Source organism: Hippocampus guttulatus, chromosome 12 (assembly GCF_054856545.1).
Source record: "Hippocampus guttulatus isolate MCC_2025c chromosome 12, RoL_Hgut_1.0, whole genome shotgun sequence".
Lineage (NCBI taxonomy): Eukaryota > Metazoa > Chordata > Actinopteri > Syngnathiformes > Syngnathidae > Hippocampus > Hippocampus guttulatus.
In genome coordinates this window covers 14,494,535-14,514,972 of record NC_141272.1, presented here as the reverse complement: position 1 = coordinate 14,514,972, position 20,438 = coordinate 14,494,535, and the positions used below count along the sequence as shown (strand labels likewise).

Here is a 20,438-nt window from a genome sequence, read left to right as displayed (position 1 = left end):
CCTTATCAAAGAGTGCAATGTAAAGCGAGAAGCCGAATCGGTCGTGCAGGCTGATTTTGTCGGAAAGTGTGTTGCAGAGCTCCTTGGCGGTTGTCGCCGAGTCTGTCAAGAGCGTTTTGGTGGTTCCGTCCATGAACGTCACCGGCAGCATGATGGGTTTCTTGGACTTGGTTGCCTGCATATGAATTGAATAACTTGTACTGAACTGAAACTGGATTAGTTGTGCACATTTTTGAGTATACAGGTACTAGTCACAAAAAGTACAGATATTGAGGTTTATTGTGAAATTTCAGGATAAACCTAAAAAAACGCTGTAATCTTTACAGGTGAACTTAATTTGAGTTTCTTTAAAATTTTGAACGCACATGCCCAACTCTTCAGTGTCTCAGTGTTTTTTGCGTAACTTTCTGTTCTTTAGCAAGGAGTGAAACAGCAAAATTCACAACAGGTGCTTCCATTAATCTATTGATCCATGAATGGATCAATACATTTCCTGGTTCAGTTACAACTGGTATTGAACACTGAATCGGTGGACATGTGCATTGCAAGGTTTACAGAAGGTCAAGTTAAGTTCACCTATTAATATCACGATACATTTTAGGCTTATTCTGAAATTGCAACTCAAAACCAAATATGCCAAACATTTTGATAGTCGCATATGTGTGTGCACCTGGAGCTCCAGCCAGGATGGAGGTTGTGTTCTGGTGCCATTAACGAAAGTTCTTCTAAGTCGTTCTTCACAGTATGGAGCATAACCCGGCGGCCCGCTGCTGATGTAGTTCCTCAGGTACTGCAGGTGAATGTGCAACAGCACCATCCTGTCATCTTACTTTCTATAATAACAAGAATTATCACGGGATGTGGATAAAACAGTCAGCGGTCTGACCTTGAGGAACTTATCCGATGGCGCGAAGCAGCCGACACACAAGCTGATGAGGATCCAACCTCGAGCGTGTGAGCTCTTGGATGGGTTCTGACTCAATTGTTTGCAGATCTGACAGTAGATCTCATCCCTAATGCACAGACACAATGAATTGTTGTCACCCTTCAACATCACTGAACCCAGTCCTCTTCAGTGAAGAGTCTATCCATCAATTTATTTTCATAGGGTGAGATGGAGCCTATCCCAGTTGACTTTGGTGGGCAAGAGGGGGTGTAGACCCTGAACTGGTCGCCCGACACACTCACATTTCCACCTATGGACAGTTTAGAATCTTCAATTAACCTGACTTGCAGGTTTTTGGTCTGTGTTAGGAAGCCACAGTACCCTGAGAAAACTGCTGTAAGCAAAATGCTACCAAATAGACCACCAAAAGACTACCAAGTATGGAGGAACCTGACCAATTGGAACTGACTCGTAATATTCTATGATGAAATTTTGGATACGTTTGGGTTTTTATTTTTTTACCTCAGCGCTGGCCTCAGGATGCCGTTACCGATGATGAAGTGAAGTTTCTCCAGGTTTGATGTTGGCCGGTCTTCTAGCATGCTATTGCCATGGAGACCGTGCTCGCCATCATTGAGGCGTTTAGTGACCTGAAAATGGTCCATTCTTTAACTCTGCGGGAAAAGATTTTTTTTTTAAATTCTCTTACCTCCTCTGTGATCTTGGATTTCTTCTTCAGGGTGAGAGACACCAGCTTGTGTCGGATGCTATTCTTGCGATGACTGTCGGCTGGAGGAGTCTGGAAACGGGAAAACAGAATTTGGACAAAACAGAAATAATCAAACAAATACAGTACGCTCAGTTCCCTCAACAAACAGAACAGAGAAATAAAAACATATTTTTGGTTTCCTGAAGAACCAGTGCTCAGAGAGTAAAACATATATGTTAGATTCTTCAAAGAACCAGAACAGCGATGAGAAAACCCATTTACTATGAGTTAGGAATATCCGCCTTCAAACAGGATACTCTCAGAGGAAAGTGTCCATTGCTCTGAAGAGTGTCACAGGGTGTCATCAGCTGTCTGCTACAGAGATACTGGAGGAATCACACACATGCCTTTCTGTGACTCTTCTAGTCTAGATTTGCCAGAATTAATTTGACCATTTATGTCCTCGTTCAAGAACAGCAAGTAAGTAGTTGTGCAAAAAGCACTGAAACAAACAGTTGGAAATGTGGATTTCAAAAGTTTAAAGAAGTTCAAAGTAAGTAAGGGTTATAATTCACGCAGAAGGATCCTGAAGTTTTTGTAAAAAAAATGGTCCCCAAAGACCCAGAACAGAACATTTGTGTTCAGTTTGTTCCAGAGACGAAATGGTTTTAGAGGGTTGCCAGACCAGATCATTTCATCGAAAACGTTGTATGTTGGTCATTAAGTTTCTTCAGTTCATCCTCCACCCACTCACCTCCGCCTCTCCCTGAAGAGCCTGCAGCTCCCTCTTGTACGTCTTCTTCCCAAGGGTTTCGTAGATCTTGGTCATGACCGGAATCTTCTCACTTCCGTCACTGATGGCCGTGTGGTATTTGGGTTCGGGGAGGTCCCCCATGAACCTCAGCACCGTGATCCACACGGCCAGAGCCGCCTACAATCAGGATTAGGCACACGTGGTCACACGCGGTTTGAAGAACTGATCAATTGATTGGTACATAACGTCTTCAGCCTACCAGCTGGTCTCCTTCATCCTCGTGAAAAAGCAGCGGCTGCTTGAGTGGTCTGCGGACGTACGTATGCGCGTTGGTTCCCTGGAAGTAGGTGGCGGCATATTTGGCAAATTTGTACTCCGATAGATCGTCCTCCTCGTCGTCTTCCGGCAGAGGAAGTGCCTCGTCCAAATCCTCCTCCTCCATCTCCCGGTGGGTCCGCTCCAAGTCCTGCAGATGAGGTGGCGAGACCAGCTCAGCATTATTAATCCTCTGGCCCCACTGCTGGCCCTTTTGTCCACCCCACTTCCTTTTTTTTTAGATCATTTTTAGCTGTGTTAATTCAAATGGAATGAAACTTCCATATTTTTTGGATTTTATGCATGATTTTTACTGATGATGATGTATGTTAGCTCAAAATGGTGCCGTAAAAAAGGGGGAGGAATGGCCATGAACAAGCTAAAACTTCGGTCAAATCCATCAAGGTCTGACAGAAACTGACCTCAAAGCCTGCAGGAGCCTGTCCCTCCTGGCCTGGAAAGGAGCTGGTTGTTCCCAGGAATCCGAACATCTTGTCCACCATGTCCGAGTCGTTAACGGGCTCCAAACGAGCTCGCTCCATCTGCTCTACCAGCTCCTTCTTCCTCCTCGCCTCTTCCTTTTCCTTCTTCTCACGCTCAGCGTCCTCTTTGGCCAACTGGACCAGACGCTCCTGCATCGGAGATGATGATTCCAAAGGGGAAAAAGATGGACTGAATGTGTCTTTCCGACAAGAAATTGTCAGATTTTTGCTGGATTGTACTTGTGACAATAACAGTTTTTCCACCCATGACTCTGAAACTAGCCTTGAGCAAGATCCAGAACTACTTTCAAGCGGTGGCTGGATCCTACAGGGTAGCTGAAACTGAGGAGCACTACTTTCGCTCCTGATAAGCAACGCAATCAATTGGTGGGGCGGGCGGATAGCTTTGGTGATCTGCCCGCTGCATGCACCACATGAAAGGATCCGCTACAATAGTGATTCTCAAAGTGAGGTTCTTGTATAGTTCAGCTGTATATAAGTTCAATATATGTGCATTTAATATGTATGAATTATTTCTAAATAATATTGTTTTATGTATTTACTTTTTTAAAAAAGCTAAATATGTCTGTTGGAAATCTGAAGACTTACCTGATGTATGCGCTCGGCTTCGGCTTTGGCTCTCTTGGCAGACATCTGGTTCCTCAGCTTGGTCTCCTCGGCCAGACGCATCTTCTCAGCCTCCAGCCTTCTTCGGTACTGATGCAATACAGGAAAGAGTCCAACTAAGTTCAATAGTAAGTTGAGTGTGCATGAAAGACAAAGAACCACTTGTTGTTTACAAACATGACAACATGTCCTCTACCTCGCCCCGCAGTCTGCGGTAGAGCCTGCGTGCGATCATCCCTCGGGTGTACGCTTGGATGGTGATGACGGCCCACAGTCGGTGTCTGAAGGCCCGGCGCACCAGGAAACCTCGGCATCGACCCTGGAACCCGCTGATGCGCTGGCGAGCGACATGGTACGACGCACACAATTTCCGAGAACGCACCAGAGCCTGCAGGCGAGAGAAGCCTGCCCGCATCTGAAAGTATATGGACCAGGATTCAGAGTCGACATCGGGACGAACATTTTTTTTTTGGGTGTGATGTTCATGATGCTCACAGCGCCGTAGTTCTTTCTGCACTGATATCCTCGCCACGTCTTCTGGATGAGCATAGCCGACCTCCTCATCCTCACGAAGTTTGATCTGACAAGGCAGAGATACGAGGACCACTGTAATGACCAAGAGATCCCTGTAGATGGTGCTGTTTCATCACTTTGTTTTAGAAAGTGGAAGGATCCAAATAATTTTTTTCCCACCCCCCTCGGTCCCAGAAATCATGCAAATCACGGATGTTGGAACTAATGCGGGACCTTACCTGTCCTTGAAACCTCGCACCACCTTTTGGATGAGGATGACCTTGTCGGTGATGGCCTTGTCCCTCTCAATCTCCAGCAGCATGTCGTGATGATCCTACGGAACCAAAAGCTCATTAGCCATCCAAGTGGAGACCATTACCATGCTTGGTGGGCCGGATTTTAAAAATGAAATGAGACCCGTACTGTGCCCGCCCCTTATTTATAACTGCGAGCAATTACTGAGTCAATCTCTGAAAAAAGTCTTTTCGTATAATTCGACACTATGCACTTGGTTTTGTCTGTTGGCTTCCTGCCAGGAAAGAGAGCTTGATGATCCTTCCTGCACTTTCTACTTCCTGTCAGGCTTCCTGGAGGCCAGCCTGAAAGCAAACACCAGACCTGAGACTTGTGTGGAAACACACTAAGTACAGTACATTAAGAAAGTGTGTGACCTTTTTTTTTTTTTTAAATACAGAGACCGGAAACTCACAAAAATGACAAAAAAAAATCCTCTGCTAAAACAACATCAAAACAGAAAATATTAGGCTGGTCATCTAAACTCCATACACACACAGATGGGGAAACAACAACACACACACTACTTCCTGTCAGCAATTGCCATGATTGGAAACAGTCACAGTCGGACTTCTTTAACACTAGAATCTGCTGCAGTTGTTGCGTCATTCCCAGTCAGATGTGTTGACGCAGGAGGACTAACAACATATTTCTTATTTATCGAATGATCCTCGTATTTTGCCCTCATTCGTCAGCAAAGCGGCCATCCGTCAATGACGGACCATGCATCAGTACTGACGGAATGCCGTCTCTGTCAATAAGTGCATGCGGCAGTTACTTAGTTCTTCCAGATAGCAGCTACTTATTCATTAGTTCTGGTTCTTACGGAAAACACCGAACAGTTTATTACACGTAACAGCTAGTTTGTGCATATAAGCTCTTCTTTCCAGAAGAGAGCGACAAGTCCAAATTTCATTCATGTTTACTTATCCCGATCACTTTTTCCATACAGTGCACCCACAAATTTTGGTGAAATAATTTGACGGCTATAATGAGAGGGTCATGTCATTGCAGTGGTCGAAATCAAACTGGTAGTAGTTGAGTTGTGTGGCGTTAATGTTGGAAAGCGGATTCATTATAAGTCACCTTGAGGAAGATTTTGGTCTTTCCCATCTGCCAGTCATCGTCCCGGCCGAGGACGACCACTGCGATCCTCTGGCAAGTTCCCCTCAGATTTTCCTGGCAGATGCGCATGCACATATGACAGTATTACTTGCCCACATCCTCGTACAGCACTAATATTGATCATACTATGCAGAGGGCAAAGAATATGAATGAGTACTCTTATATTGTCAGTCTACATGTGTTGCTGCACCATCTGTGTTCACCGCATTACTTAAATGGTAAAAGCACTGCATCATAAATGCCATTTGGCATTGGCATTAAGTTAGCGGACTCAGAAGGTGCTTGCATAAAGCAAAGGTCTGCGCTTGCCAGTCAACGCAAAACAATCGGTGGAACAACAGCTCAACATCTGAAGGTACAGATGTTAATGATCACGTGGTCTGGAAACGCTACCTGCTTGTAGGCAGGTTTGACTCCAGGCATGAGCACGCGGTAGCGGTCCACAAACTCCACAAAGGTGTAGCGGATGGGATAGCCTGCGCGACGGATGCGAATGGTCTCCATCATTCCAGAGTACCTCAACTGGCGCACGCACAAATCCCGATCAAACAGCTGCAACATACACACACACACACACACAGGCACACACACACAGACAATTTGTTATGTGTAAAAACTCGTTGTTGAAACAGGTAGTTAGTTGGAACAGATGGTTATTTTTATGATTAAAATAACTTGTAACAGCTAGTTTAAACATGAAGCTGCAGTTGTCACTGCTTACTTCATGACACAGCTTGTTTGTAAATGTAACAGCCAGTTTGTTCATGCAACAGCTCCTTGCTGTTACCTATTATGTGGAACAGCGACTATTTATACATGAAAGGTAACAGTTTTCTCTTGTAACAGTATGTTCTTACATGTAGAAGCTAATTGATGTGTGGGAAATAAGTCACCACGGCACACATTACAGCAAGTTAGAAAATGTAACGGACAACGTGGTACATGTCCATTGCGACCTGCGTTATCAAGACATCATACACGGGGACTCACCATGGGCTTCTTGTACTCGTTTGGTTTGATGCAGCGGACGAAAAAAGGCTGACAGACACTCAACGTTCTCATCAGCAGCTCCAGAGATTTTTTGAACTGACTGCTGAGAGTGGGAGAACGCTTCCTGGTCTCTGCCCCCTAAACACACACACACACACACACACACACACACACACACACACACACACACACACACACACAGTTGGTCATCTTTGTGCTTCCTGAGCTTCTTCCTCATTGTGTCTAAATGTTAAAGAAAATGTTGATGTGTCCAGCGAGTGTAGAGCAGAGGTGGACAAAGTTTATCCCGTGTTCCGTTCTTGAATCTGACCCAACAAGCATTTGCATGATAGTCTATGTTGTAATATCATTTCATTTGTTGCATTCATTTTGCAGTTTTTTTTCCTGCATTTTTTTTAAGTGAGTAACCCTCCTGTTATGTTGTGTGTCAATAGAGCCTGGGGTGCTGAAACTTGTTTGCCCGAGTGGTCAACAGTGAGTTGCTAATTTAGCTGCGATTCCAAATTTTGCATCGCACTGCATGTTGTGTTGCTCCTTGTGGTGTCTGTGCCTTGGCCACCTGAGGGCAGTATAATATAGACGTCCAGATGTACAGAGAGGCTCCTCATTCCTTAGTGAGTCGCACGAGTATCAGTTCTTGGCAAAGGTAAGGAATATAATTCTGTGAATATTGCTATAGTATCTGAATATGTGTACTGCCTCGCTGTTTGCGTTCAAATATCCTTTGATTATAATTAACAGGTAAAACTGCCCCTCACTTGTTATGCAGCAGCCATGCCGCATTATGTCCCCTCAAGATTGAAAGTCTTTTTTTTTTTTTCTTTCAAATGACAAATCCAAAACGAATCTCTGTAAAGCTTCTGTGCCAAAGGTAACACTCAGTCACAAAGGTTGGAAGGAGCTCATGTTTTTTGTCTTTTTACCTTCGGGAGAGGGCTGGATGGAAGATGTAGGCAAGGAGCAAAACCACACAGAAACTGTCAGGAAAGCAACAAATCAGGCAGACAACACGCAGGAGGAAATGTTTGAACACATGCAAGAGAGGAAAAAGTGACAAGCATCAAACGTTTATGTTCATGTTTTCTTAGTCTTCGCTTGAAAGGAAACGTATGTGTTACCATAGCAACGTCAGCCTGGAAAATCTGCTTGATAAACTTGTTCTTGGACGAGTGAACCAGCTGAATGATGTCGCCGTATAACGTGTCCCTGTTCTTCTCCAGGAAGCCTGGAACACACGCGCGTTATACACAGATTCTACACACACATACAGCGCTTATCAAGAATTACGAGTGTCATTGGTTCTGTGAGCACGTTTGTGGCTAAATGTACTCGCACAGTTCATCAAATCAATTAAAATGCCGCTAATCTGCTCCAGTCCCCCAAGAACTGTCACCATTTTTTTCAAATGTTTTGTTTTTAGAAGGAAAAATAGTCTTTATCGCATGAAAAATGTCAAGAATTAAACTGGTTTGATCGTGCGTTGGATGTGTGCCTTTTAGGGACGTGGCCTACTGAGTGACCTCAGGCGCTAGCCGATTCGTCTGCAAGTGAGGGTCTGAGTGTGAGTTGTGGCCAACAGCAGGTCCTTGCGAGTGGTGTCATTTTACATGCGTTCAATTGTTTGTCTCCATCAAAGGCGTCATCTGCAGGTAACAATTCCTCACTCGCAACATGTGTACAGCGACTTGGTACCTCTGGTTTCGTAGTAGACCACCCCAGCAAAGTGCTGGATGCCAAACTGAGTCTCGTGGTTGTTCTTGGGTGGAATGTAATTGCTGTTCACTTTGTGCTGGAAGTTGAGTTTGTTCAACATGGTGCTGTCTGTACCCTGCAACACACACATGCGCACACACAGGAGTTGCATGTCTTCATGTTAGTTGCATGCGCATTGACATGTACCTTAGGGAATCGGCTCTCCTCGTCGATGAGTGAGATGATGTTCATGGGCTTGATGGCGATCATGTCCAGCGCGTCCTGGTTGTCGGTGAACTCGATGTGCTGCCAGTTGATGTTCTCCAGGTTGTACTCCTCCTGCTCCAGTTTGAACACGTGACGCACGAAGAACTGCTGCAGGTTCTCGTTGGCGAAGTTGATGCAAAGCTGCTCGAAGCTGGTGCCACAAATGCACGTGCTTAACACCGCGTGTGCGTGTGTGTGTATATGTGGTGCGTGTTTGTGTGACCAATTGTGTGTGTGTGTGAGCATTTGTATGTTTGGTATGTGTGAAAACATTTGTGTATGAGTGTGTATGGGGTGCGTGTATGAGTGTGTTTGTGTGAGCAATGGTGTGAGTACCTGTTGGTGTGTGTCAAAATGTTAGTGTGAGCATTTGTGTGTCGCTATGTGTGAGAGCGTCTGTGTGTAAGTGTGTGTGTGTGTGGCTTTGTATATATGGTGTGTGTGAAAGCATATTTGTGAGAGCAGATGTGTTGAAGAGGGTGTGTGCATGCGTCTGTGAGCATGTTTGTGTAAACAGATGTTTATGTGAGAGGGTGTGTGTGAGTGAGAGAGTATGCCTGTGTGTATGAAGTGTCTAAGTCTAATGCAGGAAGCCTTTGTGTGTGTGTGTGTGTGTGTGTGTGTGTGTGTGTGTGTGTGTGTGTGTGTGTGTGTGTGTGTGTGTGTGTGTGTGTATGGGAGAGTGTGTTCATGTTGCATGTATGTTGTACCTGTTGACGGTGAAGTTCTCAAAGCCAAAGATGTCCAGCAGTCCGATGGAGCGTCTGACAGCTTTGGTGTGTGAGGACGATGGCTTGTAGATGGCGGCATTGATCTTCTCCACGATCCACACGAACAGACGACCGTAAATACCCTGCACTCACACACAGGCATGCACAAAAAAGTGTGAAGCGAAAGAGCACAGTGCAAAAGAGGTGTTGGTTTGTTTCAGTGGTTCACCTTGACGAAGGCATCTCGCACGTCCAAAGCTTGTTCCATGCTGAGTGGCGTGGACACGGTTTCTCCTCTGGTGATCAACGTCCTGCTCGTCAGACAGTTCATCAGGTCCTTGCCGTCCACCTGCGCGCACACACACGAACACACGCACACACATCTAATGACAATAAAGCATGCACTTTTTTTTTTTGTAATTGTCCAAAATGATTCATATTCAGACCTTTTTAGCTAATGAGACAGTATGGTTCAGACCAAATCACGCTAGACGAAATCCAGGACAAAGTGACCCAACATTTATTTATTTACTTCAAGCTTCATGCATTTATGGGTTGCCAGCCTTCCACTGTTCTGTATTATCTGTGACTGAATGCGTGTGCCTACAAAATGCTGGGCCTGGCCTGTTGTAACTGTCATATGCTTGTGCAGGAGTTTTTTGCATAACTCAAATTATCCTCAAAATGAGGGTAGTTTGAGCGTGGTTTTTTTTCTCCCCCTCTACCTCCCTTGTGGTTTCTTTCTGACTTCCGGGTTGAGTGAACGCTAGCGCGTTTTGGTTGCCGCTGCTCAACCCGTATTGTTTTGTGTCTTTTGTTATTGTAAAGTGTCCTTGGGTGTCTTGAAAGGCGCTTATAAATAAAATGTATTATTATCATTATTATTATTATTGAGGGACGTGGAAGTCCACAAATGAGAGCGGGCTTGAATGCAGGTTGTTGCTACTTCACATAGTCAAGTTGAGTGTTGTAAATTTGTGACTATTTTATAACTATTTCATAAGCCTCTTTGAATGTTGTCAATAAAGGCCATAGATTTATTTTTATAATTTAAAAGTGGCCAAATCCTCTGAATTTCAGATTCTCAACAGTAGTACGCAACGGTAGTAGCAGCTAGTAGTAGTAGCTAAGTGACAAAGCATGTTGACCTCCAGCAGTGTTGACGTGGTGGAAAGATGCGGGCTGCGAACGACCTCACAGGCGTCCAGGTTGTCGTACGTACGTGCTGCGGATCCATTAATTGCCGGCATGAAAACAAAAATGAGTTGAAAGGAGTTTAAATGTGTTTGAATGACACAGCCTTCACATTCATACCAAGAAATTATTGAGTTTGGACAAACCTTCGTAGCGCAGGTTGCCCATGTGTAAAATGGAGGCCAATAATTTGGAGATCTCCCAGTTCTCCTTGTCTGTGAACATCAGAACCTGCAAGAGGCAGTTTCGAAATGTACACAGAAATGTGTTATATATTCATAGTAGTTGTTGTTGTTGTTGTTTTTTGACAGGGGTCGTCAACTTGCCACAGCGAGTTACGCGCATGCCATGCTTGGCATATAATGTGACAGGATGTAACAGTTGTATAGGAAGTTAAGTAGGCACAGGAATCGTGTGTAGCACAGGAAGTCAGATGGTGTGTGTGTGTGTGTGTGTGTGCGTGTAGTCAGGTTTCATGCAGTCAGGCTTTATGCAGGAATTGTGGTGTCATACTGAAAAACTGGTGCAGGACAGGAAATTAGGGAATACAGGAAGTCAGTTAAAACATAGGAAATCAGATGTAAAGAAAGTCAGGTGTCGTACAGGAGGCCAGTTGTGTCACTTTGGAAAACTCGTAACACACGTGAAGCTAGGTAGAACACAGAAAATCCAGTGTCATACACATAGTTAGGATTCATTCAGTAAGTCAGGTGTAGCATACGAAGTCAGATGTTATCCAGCAAGTCTGTTGTTTTACAGGAGGTCTGATGAAACACAGCAAAAGTGGTGTAACATAGGAAATCGGGTGTCATAAAGGAAGTCTGGTCAAAGATAGGAAATCGGTTGACATACAGGAAGTCAAAGTTAATAGAGGAGGTCAGGTGTGCCCATGTGGTACCTTCATTGCCGACCGTATGTTGGAGTATTCCTTCAAGTCGTCACGGCCGTCACATACGGTGCACTTTCCCTGCACGCAAACGCACACTTCAACGTAACGGCAAACAGCAGCAGGATTTTTGGTTTTTAATGTCTAATTCGTGTTGAGACATTGATGGAACAGACTGTACTAAGGTGTTGACTGACAATGGTGAGGTAGGTGTAGTCCGTGGCCTTGCTGAGGCCCAGCTTCTTCTTCTCGTCCGCAGCCATGCCCTTCAACATGCAGTAGAAGATGTGGTAGTTCCTTTCATCCTGAGCCTGCACACATCCACACTTTGATTAACAGTATCATGACTGCCATGTCGGTGTCTGATTGACCGCAGGCGAGGCTGCAGTGAGTCATACCTGCCGACAGACTCGCGACTTCTCCAGCAGGTATTGTTCGATCTTTGCTCCCTCGATGGCTCCTCTCTTGTTGAAGTGGATGTCGATGTATTTACCGAAGCGGGACGAATTGTCGTTGCGAATTGTCTTTGCGTTTCCGAAAGCTGCGGGACAAACAAGCGAGCAGTGAGGCAGAACTCGTCAACCATTAGGCCAATACAGGAGTTCCTTGACCAAGTTCATAGCTTAATTTACTTACATTTGATTTAAATAATTTGAAATGGTATAAATCCGATTGCCTCAAAAGCTTGTTGATTGTCTCTCAGCTCAAAGAACTTCCAAGTTGGGGCACTCGTAAATCAGAGTAACTACCGGACTCACCCTCCAGAATGGGATTGGCCTCCAGGACCTGCTGTTCGATCCACGAGTGTTGACCACTGATGGCTGCCAGGAACTGTAGGATCAGTTTGGTGCTTTCAGTCTTTCCTGCTCCGGACTCCCCGCTAGAGGGACATGGACAAGAAGAAGCATGTAGGAATCCGAGTAAAGCAAGTCAGAATCCAAGCATACCTGATGATGCAGCACTGGTCACGGTTGTTCCTTTGCATGTTGAAGTAACAGTTGTCTGCGATGGCAAAGATGTGAGGCGGCATCTCGCCGATCTTCTTGTTGGTGTACAGGCGGATCTGGTCCGCCGTGTAGATGGGAAGCAACTGATATGGGTTGATGGCAACCAGGATGGACCCCGTATATGTCTAGAAAGAAATCGTAACGTTTAGACCGGTAGTTCAATCATGTCCAGACCCTTCCTTTTCTCTAGACCTCACCACCTCGCTCAGGGTGAGTAACTATTTTTCAGAATGAAACCCATGTCTTGTGTTTTTGATGAACACTACTCATTAGGATAAGCAGTTTTGATAATGGATGGATGGATGGATCGATCGATACTAATGCACCTCTGTATTCTTATGGCAGTCCTAATCGTGGTATCCTACTTTAAAATCCAAAGATTATTTTAGACAGTACTTGGTGTAAAAAGTTGGAGAACCACGGATCGAGATACATGTTAGTGGAATGTTGGAGGAAGCCCACAGTAGCCGGCGAAAATAGATGTAAGCCAAGGGTAGATATGCAAACTAAGAATGCTGGAGTCCTGTCTGGAAACCCCAATTTCAGAAAGTTATTTCAGCCACTTGTAGGAACAATCTTGTACTTTCAATCCTTGGTGGCTCATCGGTCTATCGTGGGGGCAGTATTATTAATCGGGAAATCCAGACTTCCTTATCCCTGGACATCTCCTGTACTTCCACAGAGGGGGCACAGAAGTGTTCCCAAGCAAGCTATGGAACACAGGATCTGCCTTGGGGTCTGATCCCGGTTAAACAGGGAGTTGTCCTAGAGGAAACCAAAACAGCTGCCCAAGACACCTCACCTGGCCCATCTCCCTATAAGGATGAGACCGGACACCTTGCAGAGGAAATTCATTTCAAGTATCAGTGTTCACTTTCTTGTCTTTGGGTAGTGGCATCCAAGGAAAGATTGTGGCTCCCTCTAAAAAGAGAGTGTGAGGACCTAGATTTTTGGATTTTGGAGGCCCCTCGGACAACTCAACTGATGAGCCATTTTCGGTATGGCCAGACAGGAAGACGATAGACACCCTGTCGGGATATTGTCTCACAGGTGACCTGGAAAAGCCTTAGTGACCCCTGCTTTAAGTCGAGGAGGTAACCGGAGACAAGGAAGTCTGGGATTCCTGACTCAATGTTGCGATAGTTTGGAACATGAAGTTAAATGGATAATTTTGCATTTTGACTCAGCTTCACTTGTGAACAAGAACCTCCGATATTTCAACTCCTGTATCTAAGGAAGGACTTGGCTCCCAATCCTGAGGGCTAACTCACCAATTTCTGACTGAAAATCTTGGCTTCTGGTGGTTCAACGTGATTTAAAACCAGAAACAACAGGGTGCTTTTCCACTAGCTTGCAGGTGCCATGTACCAGGAAGACAGCGGCTGGAATATTGTGAAACCACCTGTCGAATATTCGTGCAGCCAAACAAGTACCCTAGTTTTGGAGGACAATCCTACCAAGCTGAATGCTTGATTATCTCTCAGCACGGTGGTAAGAAGGGTACATCGGGGCCGACGGAGGGCGGATGAAGTAACATGCATCTAGCATGCATTCTCATCCAACATTTAAAACATGGAACAAGCAGGATGTCAAGCCTCAGCCAATGGTGTCTCATTTATGTGTAGACTTACCCTGCCACCACAGTTTGTCTTTGTAGGAAACAGGAAGTGGAATGGCAAGAAAGGCAAAAGATAGAAAAGAAGCAAAAGGTGAAGAAGAGCAGAAAATAGCACGTGAGAAAGATGCAGGATGAGCAACAGCCAGGACGGGGACAAGAACGTGGTACGTGACTCACGTAGATGAGCTTCTCGCTGTATCTGATGAGCAGGTTGCGCAGGATTCCGGCCTCGTTGAGGTCTCCCAGGCGAATCATGTCCTCCACCCCATGGATGGAGGTGGGATGCATGGGCTTGATGTTGGTGGCATTCTGGGGAGAGATCCAATGCTCCTGGAGGAACAGTTGATAAAGGTGATTCTGTTTATCTTCATGGGTTGAAGACACTTCAGATCTTCAGCATCAACTAAGGGGTGTCAGGAACTTCAGCCGATGCCACTGTTTTTTTTTTTGTATTGGGTCGTCTTTCCAAAATGTAGTTCCTGGAGATTGCTTAGTGCCTGAAGGATAATACGAGCCCCAGGAACCGGTGCCCTTTAAGGTCTCATGGTCATCATGGTTCTGGAGGACACTTCTGATCTTTAATATCGCATGACACAGAAACTTTAACCCAGATCAACATTTTTTGGGCCCTGGGATCTAATGTACACAGAAATACTTGGTACATATAATACTAAGTGATGGACCTCTTAAAAAAACATTTTTGGGGGACGGTACGATGAATCTGAACTCACATTTCCTTCATCATCCAACACCTGGATCTGTCCAGAGTCACAGAGTTTGACCACTGCGCCAATGGGAACCTCGAACTCCCGACCAGTCTTCAGGTCCAACCACACGTAGTCGCCCTGGCAAAGAGAGTTCAGTGATGCCGTTGTTAACCAGTTTTTAAAAACTTTGTGGAAATGTGCAGCAGCAAAACGCAAACCTAGTGAACACGAATCGTATTGACATCCCACCATCGGGACGGAACCCCCCCGCACCCCCTGCCGACTATTTGCAAAATTGAAATGGTATATACTCGCATACATACAGTACATATATTTACACACAGTTGTGAGCAAGCATCATACCGGTAACGTTGTGCTTTGTTTCGTGACAGTGTTGACATTTCGGAGCAGAGCCCATTTGGCCTGATCCTTCTCGTAAAGATCCACATAGTCCCGGCGTTTGTACATGGTTTCACACACACTCACAGCCACATGCACTCAGGGATTAAAATGTCTTGTCCCGATGCAACCCAGAGTCCATTTATTCCCATCAAAAAGTCAGAAACTGATGCCCATCCTGGTTGTCTCTTGTCTTGATCAAGTTTAGACGAAACCCGCTGCAAAAGTTCGCCTCGTTTTCACTTCCATCAATATATCCCTGTGTGCGTGTGTGTGTGTTTGTGCGAGTGTGTGTGTTTGTGTGTGCGTGTGTGTGTGTTGAATGGGTCGTCATTGGCAACAAGAAGCCGCTTCCCACTCTTTGGTGTGTGATGCAGGTGTTGGATTTCGGACAGAAGACACTGTGAGCTCATCCTGACGGGAAGTTGTGACTCCCAAAAATCTTAAACTCAAATTGAAATTGGAAACATTCTCATCTTAAATTTAAACACAGCTCGAAACTTAAACTCATGTCTGGTCTAAAATATAAATGTAGCTTGAACCTTAACTTTAATTCCAGATCGAAGATTCAGTTGAAATCCATTACAAACCTTTAAATCCACTTTGACACTAACATGAAACCAAATTAAAAGTTGACTTCTCCCCTATCTCGAATCTAAGTTCAACACGGAACCTCAAATTTCAAGCCATCCTTAACCTGAATTTCAAACCCTGCTCTCAATGTCACCTTCATCTCAAGGTCTCATGGACATCTTAAATCCTAATTCAAACCTGGGCGAGCTCTAATTTGACATTGAGTCTTGAACCGACCTGAACTTTAAACCAGCTCCAAACTTAACTTCACTCATCTCTTATCCAAAGTTACATCTCAAATTTAAAGGTACATTTTTTTTCTAAACCCAATTCCAACTTTAATTTGAAAGGCAACTGTAATATCATTGAAACCCACATCCAAATTTAAACCACCATCATCCTTAACGTTAAACCAGTTTAAGATTAAATAGATTTTCAAGTTAACCAGCTTCAACATTAGCGTGACAAAACTCAAAATCAAACCCAACTCCAAACCCGAAACCAACTTGAAACAAATTAACTTTAAGATGAATCCAACTTTACCCATTGCTAAACAAAACTTTAAACCCAGTTTTAACATGAATCATGCTACATGCTAATGCTAATATTTTTGGATCAATGACTCCGTGCGTCTGTGTCCATGTGTGCGCCTTGTCAAAGATCAACACGTGTTTGCATTGGTGATCGGTTGCTCCAAATTCATTATTGATGTGAGTCTCCCAGTCTCGTCCTCTCATCGCCGTGACGACGCACTCTGTCTACATGTTGACTAACATTGCAATGTAACGAATCTGTCATTGTAACGAATCTGACAATTTTGACGTTAATACTTGGCTTTATGCAGAAAGTAACATCGATGAAGCATGTAACATTTACGTCCACTGATCCCCGGACAGTTTTTGCACGGCAGGTGCATCTGTTTCTTTAAATAAATTATTTAGGCAGGTGTTCGCTTTCCAGTACGAATTCATCAGAGTGTATCAAATGCAAACTAGAATGAAAAGTCCTGTAATAGTGATTGCATTCATTTTTTCACCGAAAGAGTTAATTTGTTTTTATTTGATCAAACATTGATGAAATAGTTGTGATTAAATCAATACTAATTAATATAATTAACATTTTAAATTAGTTGTTCAAACTATATTCCAGGAATACAAAGATGTTAGTAAAATAGATTTTTTTAAAAATCAAATGACTGTTTAGTTCTTTATAATTGAATTAATTGTACAAATACTGTCCACTTGTGTCCACAGGTGAACTTTGTATAACTGAAATGAATTATATTTCATAAAATACACGTATTTTTAAAAATTACAAAAAATATTAAAGCGATTGTAATTACAGGAACTAAAAATAACATGATTACATTAACGTGACCTGTATAATTAAAATACAAAGCCATTAGAAAAAAAATAAACGATAGATTAATTAATTCAAAATAATACAATCAAAACCATACATGGTACTTAATATAATTATTATATTTCACCTAATCTACACAGGTGGGAGTTTTGAAAATTAGTGGATGAATGGATGATTAAATAAGAGTCACATTTCACTGTTATGAAACGTGCAGGCCCTTGACTTTAAACAAGACACGCCCACACGCAGACGACCTGTTCGTGCCCCCTGCAGGTGAAACACATCAATGCAGATGTGCGTCATTCTGCTGCAGTTAAGTGAAGCGGCCTCATTGTATCGTTGGTTGTGTGACTCCTTTGCTCATTTGCATATAGATAGACATGTCAGACACAGGTCACAGCGTGACAGATAGCCGCATGCTAATGCTAACACTAAACGCTACGCTCCACAAAGCGTTTACCTTGATGACAGCCGCGTACTTGTAGCTCAGACGGCGGACGTTGGGGTCCCAGCCCTCCAGGGGCCAATTGGAGCCCCTTCTCTTGGACTTGGTCGCCATGGTTACGACGTGTGCGGCAGTAGAATGGAATCACTGTAGTTTCAGGTACTTTGAAGTAACTAAACACTTGCGGTCCCACTCAATGGGGCCACATAAGTCAAATGGCCACAAAGTAGGACATTGAATGATCTGTGTGTGTGTGTGTGTGTGTGCGCGCGCGGACGCGCGTACATGTGTTGCCTGATTTTATTGGCTCGCCCCACTTAACCGCCACCCAATCAAAGGGAGGCACTGCCCCTGCAAATTAGTCTGTCAGAAAGACTGACGAGTTCATCAATGCATCCACTGACACTTGATGAAGCCGACAACACACAAATGCATGAGCACACACTACACAAACGCACACAATTGAACACACGCGCACACTCACACAGAAATGAAGAAGCAAATACAAAGAGGTTACAGTGCAGCCTAATGACTCTGCTCCCTAATGAGTGCAACACTCACACACACACACTCACACATGCACACACAGTCACTCCCAAATGAACAAATACACTCATATGCATACAGGTTTACACACACACATTTTTTCATTCAAAGGCAGAACCAAAAAGTTTCACTGGGGTGGCCAGGGTGACACAGACACAGAGACATGTGAGTGTGTGCGTGCGAACCTGCTGCAGGATGACCATAGTTTCTGTTCTGATTCAAGTTCTGGCTCTTGTTCCTCTTGCTCCAGGACATCAACAGAAGTGTGCTGCTTCTGAAAAACACGCAGCATATGTTAGTACATACAATATAGTGCACATATATTCATTTTATGACATGATTACCAACATTAAGATAAGATAAGATAAGATATCCTTTATTAGTCCCACACTGGGGAAATTTACAATTATAATATATATATAATATATATATATAAATTATAGTCATTCTGTGGTCTGTGCTGGACATTTGTTTCAGCTGTGTTGATGGAAATGTGATGGAACCTTCCCAGTGGTAGGGTTTTTTTTCAATCTGAATCTGTCATTTCCAACTGCACTCCAATGGAGCAAGAATTGCGTTAAACTACAACATACAATGTTTGTGTTTTGCTGAGTCATCATTTTTGTCTGGCATGAATGTCAGATGATATTCTGCTTCATGAAGCTAATTACTGTACACCTATTTGCTCTTTGTATTGTGGTGCGTATTGTCCATGTATTATTCAGATTGGACACGGTTACAGTTACAGTGTGTGTGTGTGTGTGTGTGTTTATAATTTATGTTGCCGTTATGAGCTGTCACTTTGATCCTTTGAATTTTTTTGGCAACCAAAATACAATTTTTTGTTTGAGCCTGTCTTTATGCTAAAATGCTGCCTGGGCAACAGCACAGTGCTTGGGAATGGTTCAGGTCAAGGTCAAGGTCCTCTTTATTGTAAGGCAACATTCTTTGTGTTGCCTTATTTGTCACATTTTGAGATGTTAGGATCAGTAAAAATCACATTTTAGCACGTTAGAATGTCATTTAAGGTAAAGTATAACATTTTAGCATCATGTTGAAAAGTCCAATTTTGGCATCATTTTAGCATTGCAAGAATTATAATAGCATGACAGTGAAAGCCCCATTTTAGTGTGTTAGCTTTAGTCTTTTCCAGGCAATGTGAAAGGAGTTTGGATGTATTTGTTCACATTGTCTTTGTGTGTGGGCAACGAAGTGTCTGATTGGAAGCCATCTGAAATTCCATCACTCCATAAAGTGGCTACCGTAGCGTGGGGGGAGGGGGGGGGTGAAAACAACAAACATTCTAAGAAGAAAAGGAAGAGCTTTTTTGGGGGGTTCTACCTGTCACTGTCAGTATACGTCACTATCTGTCACACATTGTGATAAATGTATTTCATAAATTAATGATTTTCGGACCAATTAAGTAATATCGGATAATTGATGATCTCTCACTAAACAATATTTTTGGGAATCACTCTAGTAAGGATAAGCGGTTTGGAAAATGGATGGATGGCATGGATAGAAAGATACCCAAATATTAGGCACAGCTCTTAGCATGATGCGGTGCAGTTGACCATTTTATGTGTCTGAGAAACTTGAGTTCTTCTCACCGTTCATGATGTGCCAATCAGAGGATGATGAAGACAAAGCGAATGAAAAATAAATTTTAGTCCACTGTGAGGGGGAAAATCATTTTTTTTTTAATCTTTCGTCTTCAGATGTTTGCTCCCAGATGTCTTCTGTCCATTCCGTTCATGTCCTTCACTTCTTCCTGGTTGATACTTAATCTCCAGACGGTTCTTGTCCTCCTGTTATCTCCAAAGATGTCATGTCAATTGTGTGTGAATACGTGTGTTTGTGTGTGCGTTTCAGGAGCGTATGACTTCTTCCTCCTCTTCCTCACCGCCATTAAGCCGTCATGTGAGCAACTCATTCACTGTCACTGACCCATGTCACTGGCACACTAAAGCACCAGCGGGGGGTGTAATCAGACACATACACACAGTCTCACTCACACACACATTGTACACAAACACACATGGAGTGATGGGGATTTTTTTTTTTGTATTGACAGCAAGGTCCAGTTTTACATTTACTCTAACTCAATGTAATTTTTTGTTCAAGAATGCAGAATTGTCATTCTTGTTTGTATTTTAGTTTGAATTAACAACATAGTGACGAAAGTGGATTCGAAGTGGATCATAACTGGACCAAAAGTGTAATACAATTTGACATAAGTAGAAAACAAGTGCACTGAAAGAGGACCAGAAGTGCAATTTATGTGGACCTCAAGTAAAAACAACTTGACTGAAAGTG

The 20,438-nt window shown here is 43.6% G+C and overlaps 2 protein-coding genes across 3 annotated transcripts in view; one reads left to right on the top strand and one right to left on the bottom strand.

Annotated features, from left to right (window-relative positions):
• Positions 1–18,356, bottom strand: part of LOC147197526 (unconventional myosin-VIIa-like) — a 29,557-nt gene extending 11,201 nt beyond the window's left edge. Inside the window, exons 1-32 of one of the 2 annotated variants that reach the window (XM_086124651.1) lie at positions 17,592–18,356; positions 14,822–14,935; positions 14,268–14,420; positions 14,104–14,121; positions 12,413–12,597; positions 12,224–12,345; positions 11,864–12,006; positions 11,663–11,776; positions 11,478–11,546; positions 10,726–10,810; positions 10,534–10,610; positions 9,615–9,734; positions 9,386–9,528; positions 8,616–8,826; positions 8,409–8,544; positions 7,835–7,941; positions 7,640–7,693; positions 6,696–6,833; positions 6,099–6,257; positions 5,667–5,759; positions 4,526–4,620; positions 4,269–4,353; positions 3,970–4,188; positions 3,756–3,863; positions 3,087–3,296; positions 2,609–2,815; positions 2,350–2,526; positions 1,596–1,685; positions 1,409–1,536; positions 887–1,013; positions 671–790; positions 2–175 (exon numbers count right to left, since the gene is read on the bottom strand). In XM_086124651.1, coding sequence (XP_085980777.1) covers positions 2–175; positions 671–790; positions 887–1,013; positions 1,409–1,536; positions 1,596–1,685; positions 2,350–2,526; positions 2,609–2,815; positions 3,087–3,296; positions 3,756–3,863; positions 3,970–4,188; positions 4,269–4,353; positions 4,526–4,620; positions 5,667–5,759; positions 6,099–6,257; positions 6,696–6,833; positions 7,640–7,693; positions 7,835–7,941; positions 8,409–8,544; positions 8,616–8,826; positions 9,386–9,528; positions 9,615–9,734; positions 10,534–10,610; positions 10,726–10,810; positions 11,478–11,546; positions 11,663–11,776; positions 11,864–12,006; positions 12,224–12,345; positions 12,413–12,597; positions 14,104–14,121; positions 14,268–14,420; positions 14,822–14,935; positions 17,592–17,690 — 4,080 coding nt within the window. In that variant the 5' untranslated portion in view covers positions 17,691–18,356. The remainder of the gene's footprint in view (position 1; positions 176–670; positions 791–886; positions 1,014–1,408; positions 1,537–1,595; positions 1,686–2,349; positions 2,527–2,608; positions 2,816–3,086; positions 3,297–3,755; positions 3,864–3,969; positions 4,189–4,268; positions 4,354–4,525; positions 4,621–5,666; positions 5,760–6,098; positions 6,258–6,695; positions 6,834–7,639; positions 7,694–7,834; positions 7,942–8,408; positions 8,545–8,615; positions 8,827–9,385; positions 9,529–9,614; positions 9,735–10,533; positions 10,611–10,725; positions 10,811–11,477; positions 11,547–11,662; positions 11,777–11,863; positions 12,007–12,223; positions 12,346–12,412; positions 12,598–14,103; positions 14,122–14,267; positions 14,421–14,821; positions 14,936–17,591) is intronic. The other variant, XM_086124652.1, reaches the window with a different exon arrangement.
• The window catches only part of LOC147197523 (calpain-5-like), a 34,164-nt gene continuing 23,332 nt past the window's right edge, over positions 9,607–20,438 (top strand). Inside the window, exon 1 of the mRNA XM_086124656.1 lies at positions 9,607–9,719. The gene's annotated coding sequence lies outside the window, so the exon portion shown is untranslated. The remainder of the gene's footprint in view (positions 9,720–20,438) is intronic.